Genomic DNA, 13780 nt, shown 5'->3' with positions numbered 1-13780 from the left:
GTGTTGTTGACCCTCAGGGTGAGTTGGGGAACATATTCTCTATGTTGTTGACCCTCAGGGTGAGTTGGGGAACATATTCTCTATGTTGTTGACCCTCAGGGTGAGTTGGGGAACAAATTCTCTGTGTTGGTCTGGATAGTTGGATAGGTCTGGATAGTTGGATAGGTCTGGATAGTTGGATAGGTCTGGATAGGTGGATAGGTCTGGATAGGTGGATAGGTCTGGATAGGTGAATAGGTCTGGATAGTTGGATAGGTCTGGATAGTTGGATAGGTCTGGATAGGTGGATAGGTCTGGATAGGTGGATAGGTCTGGATAGGTGGATAGGTCTGGATAGTTGGGTAGGTCTGGATAGTTGGTTAGGGCTGGATAGGTCTGGATAGTTGGTTAGGTCTGGATAGGTCTGGATAGTTGGTTAGGGCTGGATAGGTCTGGATAGTTGGGTAGGTCTGGATAGTTGGTTAGGGCTGGATAGGTCTGGATAGGTCTGGATAGGTCTGGATAGTTGGATAGGTCTGGATAGGTCGATAGGTCTGGAGAGTTAGGTAGGTCTGGATAGTTGGATAGGTCTGGATAGGTGGATAGGTCTGGATAGGTGGATAGGTCTGGATAGGTGGATAGGTCTGGACAGGTCTGGATAGGTGGATAGGTCTGGATAGGTGGATAGGTCTGGATAGGTGGATAGGTCTGGATAGGTGGATAGGTCTGGACAGGTCTGGATAGGTGGATAGGTCTGGATAGGTGGATAGGTCTGGACAGGTCTGGATAGGTGGATAGGTCTGGATAGGTGGATAGGTCTGGATAGGTGGATAGGTCTGGATAGTTGGATAGGTCTGGATAGTTGGGTAGGTCTGGATAGTTGGGTAGGGCTGGATAGTTGGGTAGGGCTGGATAGTTGGATAGGTCTGGGTAGTTGGATAGGTCTGAATAGTTGGATAGGTCTGGATAGTTGGATAGGTCTGGATAGTTGGATAGGTCTGGATAGTTGGGTAGGGCTGGATAGTTGGGTAAGGCTGGATAGTTGGGTAGGGCTGGATAGTTGGATAGGTCTGGATAGTTGGATAGGTCTGGGTAGTTGGATAGGTCTGAATAGGTCTGGATAGTTGGGTAGGTCTGGATAGTTGGGTAGGTCTGGATAGTTGGGTAGGTCTGGATAGTTGGGTAGGTCTGGATAGTTGGAAAGGTCTGGATAGTTGGATAGGTCTGGATAGTTGGGTAGGGCTGGATAGGTCTGGATAGTTGGGTAGGGCTGGATAGTTGGGTAGGGCTGGATAGGTCTGGATAGTTGGGTAGGTCTGGATAGTTGGATAGGTCTGGATAGTTGGATAGGTCTGGATAGTTGGGTAGGGCTGGATAGGTCTGGATAGTTGGGTAGGGCTAGATAGGTCTGGATAGTTGGGTAGGTCTGGATAGTTGGGTAGGGCTGGATAGTTGGATAGGTCTGGATAGTTGGGTAGGGCTGGATAGTTGGGTAGGGCTGGATAGTTGGATAGGTCTGGTTAGTTGGGTAGGTCTGGATAGTTGGGTAGGTCTGGATAGGTGGATAGGTCTGGACAGGTCTGGATAGGTGGATAGGTCTGGATAGGTGGATAGGTCTGGACAGGTCTGGATAGGTGGATAGTTGGATAGGGCTGGATAGGGCTGGATAGTTGGATAGGTCTGGATAGTTGGATAGGGCTGGATAGTTGGATAGGTCTGGATAGTTGGATAGGTCTGGATAGTTGGATAGGGCTGGATAGTTGGATAGGGCTGGATAGTTGGATAGGTCTGGATAGTTATGGTTTGACTGTTATGGTTGTGGTTGAGTTGTGGTTTGACAGCTTTGGTTGAGTTGTGGTTGTTTTATGGTTGTGTTGTGGTTGACAGGTCCTCTGCCGAAGACATTTGGTGATTTCTGGCGCATGGTGTGGGAGCAGATGGTGCTGATAGTTGTCATGACTACCAGGTAACCCTTGAGTTCTAATGCACACTAACACTGACAGACTGGGTTCAACCTCACCAACACTGACAGACTGGGTTCAACCTCACCAACACTGACATTCTGGGTTCAACCTCACCAACACTGACAGACTGGGTTCAACCTCACCAACACTGACAGACTGGGTTCAACCTCACCAACACTGACAGACTGGGTTCAACCTCACCAACACTGACAGACTGGGTTCAACCTCACCAACACTGACTGACTGGGTTCAACCTCACCAACACTGACAGACTGGGTTCAACCTCACCAACACTGACAGACTGGGTTCAACCTCACCAACACTGACAGACTGGGTTCAACCTCACCAACACTGACAGACTGGGTTCAACCTAACCAACACTGACAGACTGGGTTCAACCTCACCAACACTGACAGACTGGGTTCAACCTCACCAACACTGACAGACTGGGTTCAACCTCACCAACACTGACAGACTGGGTTCAACCTCACCAACACTGACAGACTGGGTTCAACCTAACCAACACTGACAGACTGGGTTCAACCTAACCAACACTGACAGACTGGGTTCAACCTCACCAACACTGACTGACTGGGTTCAACCTAACCGTGTGTGTGTGTGACTGACTGGGTTCAACCTAACCGTGTGTGTGTGTGTGTGTGACTGACTGGGTTCAACCTAACCGTGTGTGTGTGACTGACTGGGTTCAACCTCACCAACACTGACAGACTGGGTTCAACCTAACTGTGTGTGTGTGTGTGTGTGTGTGTGTGTGTGTGTGTGACTGACTGGGTTCAACCTCACCAACACTGACTGACTGGGTTCAACCTAACTGTGGTGTGTGTGTGTGTGTGTGTGTGTGTGTGTGTGTGAGAGAGACTGACTGACTGACTGGGTTCAACCTAACCGTGTGTGTGACTGACTGGGTTCAACCTGTGTGTGTGTGTGACTGACTGGGTTCAACCTAACTGTGTGTGTGTGTGTGTATGACTGACTGGGTTCAACCTGTGTGTGTTTCAGGGTGGTAGAGCGTGGGAGAGTAAAGTGTGGTCAGTACTGGCCGAAAGAGGAGGGGACAACGGAGCAGCATGGACACTTCCTGGTTAGGAACACATCCATCCAGCTGTATCAGGACTTCAGACTGTCTCACCTGGAACTATACAACAGCCAGGTACACACACACACACACACACACACACACACATCCAGCTGTACCAGGACTTCAGACTGTCTCACCTGGAACTATACAACAGCCAGGTACACACACACACACACACACACACATCCAGCTGTACCAGGACTTCAGACTGTCTCACCTGGAACTATACAACAGCCAGGTACACACACACACACACACACATACACACCCACACATCCATCCAGCTGTACCAGGACTTCAGACTGTCTCACCTGGAACTATACAACAGCCAGGTACACACACACACACACACACACACACACACACACACACACACCCAGCTGTACCAGGACTTCAGACTGTCTCACCTGGAACTATACAACAGCCAGGTACACACACACACACACACACACACACACATCCATCCAGCTGTATCAGGACTTCAGACTGTCTCACCTGGAACTATACAACAGCCAGGTACACACACACACACACACACACACACACACATCCAGCTGTACCAGGACTTCAGACTGTCTCACCTGGAACTATACAACAGCCAGGTACACACACACACACACATCCATCCAGCTGTATCAGGACTTCAGACTGTCTCACCTGGAACTATACAACAGCCACCTGTCTCTCTGTCTCTCTCTTTTTCTGTCTCTGTTTCTCTCTCTCTGTCGCGCTGGCTCTCTCTCTCTCTCTCTCTCTCTCTCTCTCTCTCTCTCTTTCTCTTTCTCTTTCTCTTTCTCTTTCTCTGTCTCTGTCTCTGTCTCTGTCTCCTCTGTCTCTGTCTCTCTCTCTGTCTCTCTCTCTCTGTCTCTCTCTCTGTCTCTGTCTCTCTGTCTCTCTGTCTCTCTCTCTCTCTGTCTCTCTGTCTCTCTGTCTCTCTGTCTCTCTGTCTCTCTGTCTCTGTCTCTGTCTGTTTCTCTCAATCTCTTTCTCTCTCTCTCATCCCTTCATGTCTCCAGACAGGTGAGAGGAGGGAGGTCTCCCACTACCTGTATGTCAGCTGGCCAGACTTCGGTGTGCCCAAGTGTGCGTTGGCCATGTTGGATTTCCGTGAGCACGTGCAGCAGCGGCAGGAGGCGGCGCTGAGGAGTCTGGGAGCTGAGTGGGTGGGACCCCCAGGTGGGCCACCGCTGGTCGTACACTGCAGCGCAGGTATCGGACGCACAGGTGGGTCGTTGATAGTGATGGATGGCAAGTATTCTCTCTCTCTCTCCCTCTCTTCTCCTCCTCTCTTCTCCTTCTCCTCCTCTCTTCTCCTTCTCCTCCTCTCTTCTCCTTCTCCTCCTCTCTTCTCCTTCTCCTCCTCCTCTCTCTCTCTCTCTTCTCCTCCTCTCTCTCTCTTCTCCTCCTCTCTCTCTCTTCTCCTCCTCTCTTCTCCTTCTCCTCCTCTCTTCTCCTTCTCCTCCTCTCTTCTCCTCCTCTCTTCTCCTTCTCCTCCTCCTCCTCTCTACTCCTCTCTCTCTCTCTCTCTCTCTCCGTCTCTCTCTCTCTTCTCCTCCTCTCTCTCTCTTCTCCTCCTCTCTTCTCCTTCTCCTCCTCTCTTCTCCTCTCTTCTCCTTCTCCTCCTCTCTTCTCCTTCTCCTCCTCCTCCTCTCTCTCTCTCTCTCTCTCTCTCTCTCTCTCTCTCATTTCTCTCTCCCTCCACTAACCTCTCTCTTTCTCTCTTGTTTCTCTCCTCCCTCTCTTTCTCTCTCTGTCTCTCTCTCTCATTTCCCTCCTCAGGTACGTTCTGTACCCTGGACATCTGTCTGTCCAGGCTGGAGGACATTGGGACGGTGGATGTGTGTGAGACAGTGAGGAGGATGAGGACCCAGAGAGCCTTCAGTATACAGACCTGGGACCAGTATTACTTCTGCTACACGGCCGTCATCGAGTACGCACAGCGACGCGGCAAACTGACCCCGGTACAGTGGTCCGATTCAGACCTAGAGACAGACAGCGAGTGACGGGAATGGGATGGGTGGAGGATGGAATGAACGCAGGCTGAGAGAGTGAGGGAAACAGGATATGTCCCAGGAAGAGGAAGAGGGTGGAGGATGGAAACAGGATGTGTCCCAGGAAGAGGGTGGAGGATGGAAACAGGATGTGTCCCAGGAAGAGGAAGAGGGTGGAGGATGGAAACAGGATGTGTTCCAGGAAGAGGAAGAGGGTGGAGGATGGAATGAACGCAGGCTGAGGGAGATGGAGGAGGGATGGAAACAGGATGTGTTCGAGGAAGAGCGTGTGAAAGCTAAACGACTCTTTGAGTTACTCCCCCAAATCATGAGGAGGAGAAGAAGATGAGATGTATCAACGATTGATTGATTGATTGATTAATTGATTGATAGAGCAGTATCCTGCCATTTAGTATGTAGTGGGGCAGCTCTGAGCTAAGAGGAGCTCTCCTGGCCTGGCCTGTCCTGTTTCTCCCATAGAGCTAAGAGGAGCTGGCCTCTCCTGTCCTGGCCTGGCCTGGCCTGGCCTGTTTCTCCCATAGAGCTAGCTAGAGGGCTCTGCTTTGCACCTGTGCGACAATGTCTTGTGTGACAGCATGTGCTGCACCATAGAGGTCTGTCTAAGTCTATGGTCGCTCTCCCTATCCCTAGTCGTACATCCTAGTGACAATGGCCCCCTGGACTGTCACCATAGAGGTCTGTCTAAGTCTATGGTCGCTCTCCCTAGTCGTACATCCTAGTGACAATGGCCCCCTGGACTGTCACCATAGAGGTCTGTCTAAGTCTATGGTCGCTCTCCCTAGTCGTACATCCTAGTGACAATGGCCCACTGGACTGTCACCATAGAGGTCTGTCTAAGTCTATGGTCGCTCTCCCTAGTCGTACATCCTAGTGACAATGGCCCCCTGGACTGTCAACCTTCCTTTTGACTTCTTCTTCTTCTTCTGTCTTTTATTGGCCTTTAGTTCTATGGTGATGCATTTCCTGTTCCTGTTTTTTGACTTTTCACCCCGTTTAGGTAATGAAACCCCTCCGCAAGCCAAAGCCGCCGACTCCCTGAATGCTTGAACGTACTGATTTTATATGGAGACATGAGGAGCATTAACACCCTGTATATTCCTGTAACATACATGTATATATAATAATAATAATAATGTCTAATGGAGGAAGATGAAGGACGACAACAAGCCTTGTTTTAATATAATTCTCTCTAACCTTGGGGTCAATAACAAGCCTTGTTTTAATATAATTCTCTCTAACCTTGGGGTCAATAACAAGCCTTGTTTTAATATAATTCTCTCTATCCTTGGGGTCAATAACAAGCCTTGTTTTAATATAATTCTCTCTAACCTTGGTGACCAGAAGCCTTGTTTTAATATAATTCTCTCTAACCTTGGGGTCAATAACAAGCCTTGTTTTAATATAATTCTCTCTATCCTTGGGGTCAATAACAAGCCTTGTTTTAATATAATTCTCTAACCTTGGGGTCAATAACAAGCCTTGTTTTAATATAATTCTCTCTAACCTTGGGGTCAATAACAAGCCTTGTTTTAATATAATTATCTCTATCCTTGGGGTCAATAACAAGCCTTGTTTTAATATAATTCTCTCTAACCTTGGGGTCAATAACAAGCCTTGTTTTAATATAATTCTCTCTAACCTTGGGGTCAATAACAAGCCTTGTTTTAATATAATTCTCTCTATCCTTGGGGTCAATAACAAGCCTTGTTTTAATATAATTCTCTCTATCCTTGGCGTCAACAACAAGCCCTGTTAATATAATTCTCTCTAACCTTGGGGTCAATAACAAGCCTCGTTTTAATGTAATTATTTCTAACCTTGGGGTCAATAACAAGCCTTGTTTTAATGTAATTCTCTCTATCCTTGGGGTCAACAACAAGCCTTGTTTTAATATAATTCTCTCTATCCTTGAGGTCAAAAACAAGCCTTGTTTTAATATAATTCTCTCTAACCTTGGGGTCAACAACAAGCCTTGTTTTAATATAATTCTCTCTAACCTTGGGGTCAACAACAAGCCTTGTTTTAATGTAATTCTCTCTATCCTTGGGGTCAATAACAAGCCTTGTTTTAATATAATTCTCTCTAACCTTGGGATCAATAACAAGCCTTGTTTTAATATAATTCTTTCTAACCTTGGGGTCAATAACAAGCCTTGTTTTAATATAATTCTCTCTAACCTTGGGGTCAATAACAAGCCTTGTTTTAATATAATTCTCTCTATCCTTGGGGTCAATAACAAGCCTTGTTTTAATATAATTATCTAACCTTGGGGTCAATAACAAGCCTTGTTTTAATATAATTCTCTCTAACCTTGGGGTCAATAACAAGCCTTGTTTTAATATAATTCTCTCTAACCTTGGGGTCAATAACAAGCCTTGTTTTAATATAATTCTCTCTATCCTTGGGGTCAATAACAAGCCTTGTTTTAATATAATTCTCTAACCTTGGGGTCAATAACAAGCCTTGTTTTAATATAATTCTCTCTAACCTTGGGGTCAATAACAAGCCTTGTTTTAATATAATTCTCTCTATCCTTGGGGTCAATAACAAGCCTTGTTTTAATATAATTCTCTATAACCTTGGGGTCAATAACAAGCCTTGTTTTAATGTAATTCTCTCTATCCTTGGGGTCAACGACAAGCCTTGTTTTAATATAATTCTCTCTATCCTTGGGGTCAAAAACAAGCCTTGTTTTAATATAATTCTCTCTAACCTTGGGGTCAACAACAAGCCTTGTTTTAATATAATTCTCTCTAACCTTGGGGTCAACAACAAGCCTTGTTTTAATGTAATTCTCTCTATCCTTGGGGTCAATAACAAGCCTTGTTTTAATATAATTCTCTCTAACCTTGGGATCAATAACAAGCCTTGTTTTAATATAATTCTCTCTAACCTTGGGGTCAATAACAAGCCTTGTTTTAATGTAATTATCTAACCTTGGGGTCAATAACAAGCCTTGTTTTAATATAATTCTCTCTAACCTTGGGGTCAATAACAAGCCTTGTTTTAATGTAATTCTCTCTAACCTTGGGGTCAATAACAAGCCTTGTTTTAATGTAATTCTCTCTAACCTTGGGGTCAACAACAAGCCTTGTTTTAATGTAATTCTCTCTAACCTTGGGGTCAACAACAAGCCTTGTTTTAATATAATTCTCTAACCTTGGGGTCAATAACAAGCCTTGTTTTAATGTAATTCTCTCTAACCTTGGGGTCAATAACAAGCCTTGTTTTAATATAATTCTCTAACCTTGGGGACAGATATCTATATTAATGGGCTGGAATATGACAACAGAAGATTACCGATTTGGTCATGTTGATATTGAATACTCTGTTTTTATTGGTCAGGTTGTATGTCTTATAACAGTTTGGGCATCCTGGTTTTAGATGATCAGTTGGCCTTAACACTTCCTGTTTCACTGCCTCGAACCCTCCCTCTACTCTCTCTCTTCTTCCTGTTTCACTGCCTCGAACTCTCCCTATACTCTCTCTCGCTCTTCTTCCTGTTTCACTGCCTTACCCTCCCTCTACTCTCTCTCTCTTCTTCCTGTTTCACTGCCTCGAACCCTCCCTCTACTGTCTCTCTCTCTTCTTCCTGTTTCACTGCCTCACCCTCCCTCTACTGTGTCTCTTCTTCCTGTTTCACTGCCTTACCCTCCCTCTACTGTGTCTCTCTTCTTCTTGTTTCACTGCCTTACCCTCCCTCTACTCTCTCTCTCTTCTTCCTGTTTCACTGCTTCGAACCCTCCCTCTACTGTCTCTCTTCTTCCTGTTTCACTGCCTCGAACCCTCCCTCTACTCTCTCTCTCTCTCTTCTTCCTGTTTCACTGCCTCGAACCCTCCCTCTACTCTCCCTTCTTCCTGTTCCCCGGGTTACATTCCAAAATGGCACCCCATTCCCTATTTGGTGTTGGAAAAGGTCACTCGTGCGCTAGTGCACTAAATATTTAGTGGTCAAAAGGGCTCTGGTCAAACGGTAGTGCACCGTAAGGGAATTAGGGTGCCGTTGAGGACACTTCCCTTCATCTTGAAGGTCTCATGCTTCCTCAGATATGTGCCTTCCAGCTTTCCGTAGTTTGGTTGTTTTGTTGTTCAGCCCCCCCCCCCCCCCCCAAAAAAAAATACAACAACAATGTTTGGACCCAAAAGCGACCTGCGTACGTACTTACCTAATAAACATAATGTCTACGTTCAAAATGGCATCCTATTCCCTATGAAGTGCCCTGTAGGTCTCTGGTCAAAAGTAGTTCACTATATAGGGAATAGGGTGTAGTTTCTGACACAACCATTGGCTGAGTCTCCGGTGATGTAGTTTCTGACGTAGCCATTGGCTGAGTCTCTGGTGATGTAGTTTCTGACGTAGCCATTGGCTGAGTCTCTGGTGATGTAGTGCCTGACGTAGCCATTGGCTGAGTCTCTGTTGATGTAGTGCCTGACGTAGCCATTGGCTGAGTCTCTGGTGATGTAGTTTCTGACGTAGCCATTGGCTGAGTCTCCGGTGATGTAGTTTCTGACATAGCCATTGGCTGCGTCTCACTATATAGTGAACGCAGCCATTGGCTGCGTCTCCGACGACGCCCATTTCTGACATAGCCATTGGCTGAGTCTTCGGCGACGCCCATTTCTGACATAGCCATTGGCTGCGTCTCAGATGATGCCATTTTTCCCCCCCCCCCTTGTAGTGCACTATGAACTAGTGTACGACAGAGGGTGGACAACAGTAATATCATTAGTGTTCAGCTGTTTTTAAGTTCATGCTGGTGTTTTCTGCCTCGTTGTCAAAAAGATCCCATTTTCTGGTTTCGTCTCTTTTGTGATTATCATTTTCAATAAGTATATCCATTGTATTTTGTATTTTATACAGTTTATACTGTATTGTATTATATCATATATTTATGTCTTTGTAAAAAAAATAAAAAATAAATAAAAATAATGTTTTTGGGAAAAAAACGGACAAACTTAGTATTGAAAATCGATGAATGTTGGTACGAATGATGCTTGTAAACAGAATACATACATAACAACCTGATCTCTGTGTTCATCTGGTAAACTAGACGAAGAAGACGAAGAAGAAGCCTGGTTAAATAAAGGTGAAATTAAAAAAAGCAATTTCTTCACCCCCTTTTTTCATGTTATCTAATTGGTAGTTACAGTCTTGTCTCATCGCTGCAACTCCCGTACGGACTCGGGAGAGGCGAAGGTCGAGAGCCGTGCGTCCTCTGAAACACGACCCCAACCAAACCAAGCCCGCACTGCTTCTCTGACACAACGGCCACTTAACCCGGAAGCCAAACGCACCGATGTATCGGAGGAAACACCGTTACACCTGGCGAACCTGGTCAGCGTGCACTGCGCCCGGGCCCGTCACAGGAGCGCGATGGGACAAGGACATCCCAGCCGGTCAAAACCCTCCCGTAACCCGGACGACGCTGGGCCAATTGTGCGCCGCCCCCATTAGGTCTCCCGGTCGCGGCCTGCTGCGACAGAACCTGGACTCTAACCCAGAACCTCTAGTGGCACAGCTAGCACAGCCTTAGACCACTGAATCACAGTCTTAGACCACTGAATCACTGCCTTAGACCACTGAATCACAGCCTTAGACCACTGAATCACTGCCTTAGACCACTGAATCACATCCTTAGACCACTGAATCACTGCCTTAGACCACTGAATCACATCCTTAGACCACTGAATCACTGCCTTAGACCACTGAATCACTGCCTTAGACCACTGAATCACTGCCTTAGACCACTGAATCACTGCCTTAGACCACTGAATCACAGCCTTAGACCACTGAATCACTGCCTTAGACCACTGAATCACTGCCTTAGACCACTGAATCACTGCCTTAGACCACTGAATCACAGCCTTAGACCACTGAATCACTGCCTTAGACCACTGAATCACTGCCTTAGACCACTGAATCACAGCCTTAGACCACTGAATCACAGCCTTAGACCACTGAATCACTGCCTTAGACCACTGAATCACTGCCTTAGACCACTGAATCACAGCCTTAGACCACTGAATCACTGCCTTAGACAACTGAATCACTGCCTTAGACCACTGAATCACAGCCTTAGACCACTGAATCACTGCCTTAGACCACTGAATCACTGCCTTAGACCACTGAATCACAGCCTTGGACCACTGAATCACAGCCTTGGACCACTGAATCACAGCCTTAGACCACTGAATCACAGCCTTAGACCACTGAATCACTGCCTTAGACCACTGAATCTCTAGTGGCACTGCCTTAGACCACTGAATCACTGCCTTAGACCACTGAATCACTGCCTTAGACCACTGAATCACAGCCTTAGACCACTGAATCACTGCCTTAGACCACTGAATCACTGCCTTAGACCACTGAATCACTGCCTTAGACCACTGAATCACTGCCTTAGACCACTGAATCACTGCCTTAGACCACTGAATCACTGCCTTGGACCACTGAATCACTGCCTTAGACCACTGAATCACTGCCTTAGACCACTGAATCACAGCCTTAGACCACTGAATCATTTTAGACCACTGACTCACAGCCTTAGACCACTGAATCACTGCCTTAGACCACTGAATCACAGCCTTGGACCACTGAATCACAGCCTTAGACCACTGAATCACAGCCTTAGACCACTGAATCACAGCCTTGGACCACTGAATCACAGCCTTAGACCACTGAATCACAGCCTTAGACCACTGAATCACAGCCTTAGACCACTGAATCACTGCCTTAGACCACTGAATCACAGCCTTAGACCACTGAATCACTGCCTTAGACCACTGAATAACTGCCTTGGACCACTGAATCACTGCCTTAGACCACTGAATCACAGCCTTAGACCACTGAATCACTGCCTTAGACCACTGAATCACTGCCTTAGACCACTGAATCTCTAGTGGCACTGCCTTAGACCACTGAATCACTGCCTTAGACCACTGAATCACTGCCTTAGACCACTGAATCACAGCCTTAGACCACTGAATCACTGCCTTAGACCACTGAATCACTGCCTTAGACCACTGAATCTCTAGTGGCACTGCCTTAGACCACTGAATCACTGCCTTAGACCACTGAATCACTGCCTTAGACCACTGAATCACTGCCTTAGACCACTGAATCACAGCCTTAGACCACTGAATCACTGCCTTAGACCACTGAATCACTGCCTTAGACCACTGAATCACTGCCTTAGACCACTGAATCACAGCCTTAAACCACTGAATCAGCCTTAGACCACTGAATCACTGCCTTAGACCACTGAATCACTGCCTTAGACCACTGAATCACTGCCTTAGACCACTGAATCACAGCCTTAGACCACTGAATCACTGCCTCAGACCACTGAATCACAGCCTTAGACCACTGAATCACAGCCTTAGACCACTGAATCACAGCCTTAGACCACTGAATCACAGCCTTAGACCACTGAATCACTGCCTTAGACCACTGAATCACTGCCTTAGACCACTGAATCACTGCCTTAGACCACTGAATCACAGCCTTAGACCACTGAATCACTGCCTTAGACCACTGAATCACTGAATTCCCAGGTTTTCCCAGAAGTCCCAGAAGTCCCAGTCTGTAAGGAATAAGTAGGAAATCCGCGAATCGTTCAACCCGGGATTTCTGAGTAACCTGGGACTTTTGTAACCTTGTGATGAAGACATGATTATGTTGTTTAGCAACAAGCCTATTTGCTGAAACATGCCGGCGGTCTCTCTGCTCTCTCTACACCCAGGAGGAAGACGGTCTCTCTGAACCCAGGAGGAAGAGACACCGCCATTTCTGTGAAGTCATTACAAAACTTGCTGTCTTGAAGGAGAAAAGATGAGGATGGGGGAGAGATGAGGTGAGGAATTGAGGAGAGAGATGAGGACTAGAGGAGAGAGATTAGGAGAATGGAGAGATGAGGACTAGAGGAGAATGGAGAGAGATGAGGAATAGAGGAGAATGGAGACTAGAGGAGAGAGATGGGGACTAGAGGAGAATGGAGAGAGATGAGGACTAGATGAGAGAGATGAGGACTAGAGGAGAGACTTGAGGACTATTCTCATATAATACCATCACCACATATCACCCTAGGAGTCTCCTCAGATAATACCATCACCACATATCACCCTAGGAGTCTTCTCATATAATACCATCACCACATATCACCCTAGGAGTCTCCTCAGATAATACCATCACTACATATCACCCTAGGAGTCTTCTCAGATAATACCATCACCACATATCACCCTAGGAGTCTCCTCAGATAATACCATCACTACATATCACCCTAGGAGTCTTCTCAGATAATACCATCACCCTAGGAGTCTCCTCAGATAATAACATCACCGTAGGAGTCTCCTCAGATAATACCATCACCCTAGGAGTCTCCTCAGATAATACCATCACCCTAGGAGTCTCCTCAGATAATACCATCACCCTAGGAGTCTCCTCAGATAATACCATCACCCTAGGAGTCTCCTCAGATAATACCATCACCCTAGGAGTCTCCTCAGATAATACCATCACCCTAGGAGTCTCCTCAGATAATACCATCACCCTAGGAGTCTCCTCAGATAATACCATCACCCTAGGAGTCTCCTCAGATAATACCATCACCCTAGGAGTCTCCTCAGATAATAACATCACCGTAGGAGTCTCCTCAGATGATACCATCCTCTTAATGTTCTGCTTCCAGTTCTGCTTTCTCAATTGACAGCAGAGATGATAGATA

The 13780-nt window shown here is 46.5% G+C and overlaps 1 protein-coding gene across 2 annotated transcripts in view; it reads left to right on the top strand.

Moving 5' to 3' along the window:
• Positions 1-6262, top strand: part of LOC118936819 (tyrosine-protein phosphatase non-receptor type 9) — a 35011-nt gene extending 28749 nt beyond the window's left edge. The window contains exons 10-13 of one of the 2 annotated variants that reach the window (XR_016488711.1): positions 1867-1945; positions 2964-3114; positions 4059-4266; positions 4822-6077. Coding sequence is in view for 1 of the 2 variants with exons in the window: in XM_090209785.1 (XP_090065911.1) it covers positions 1867-1945; positions 2964-3114; positions 4059-4266; positions 4822-5045 (662 nt within the window). In the remaining variant the exon portion in view is untranslated. Of the gene's footprint in view, positions 1-1866; positions 1946-2963; positions 3115-4058; positions 4267-4821 lie in introns of both variants that reach the window. The other variant, XM_090209785.1, reaches the window with a different exon arrangement.
• Positions 6263-13780: the final 7518 nt, after the last annotated feature.

This window comes from Oncorhynchus mykiss, chromosome 19, assembly GCF_057628025.1.
Source record: "Oncorhynchus mykiss isolate SJ-2025 chromosome 19, ASM5762802v1, whole genome shotgun sequence".
In the NCBI taxonomy this organism is placed as follows: Eukaryota; Metazoa; Chordata; class Actinopteri; order Salmoniformes; family Salmonidae; genus Oncorhynchus; species Oncorhynchus mykiss.
The sequence above is the reverse complement of the archived record's forward strand: the minus strand, read 5'-3'. Positions and strand labels throughout refer to the sequence as shown.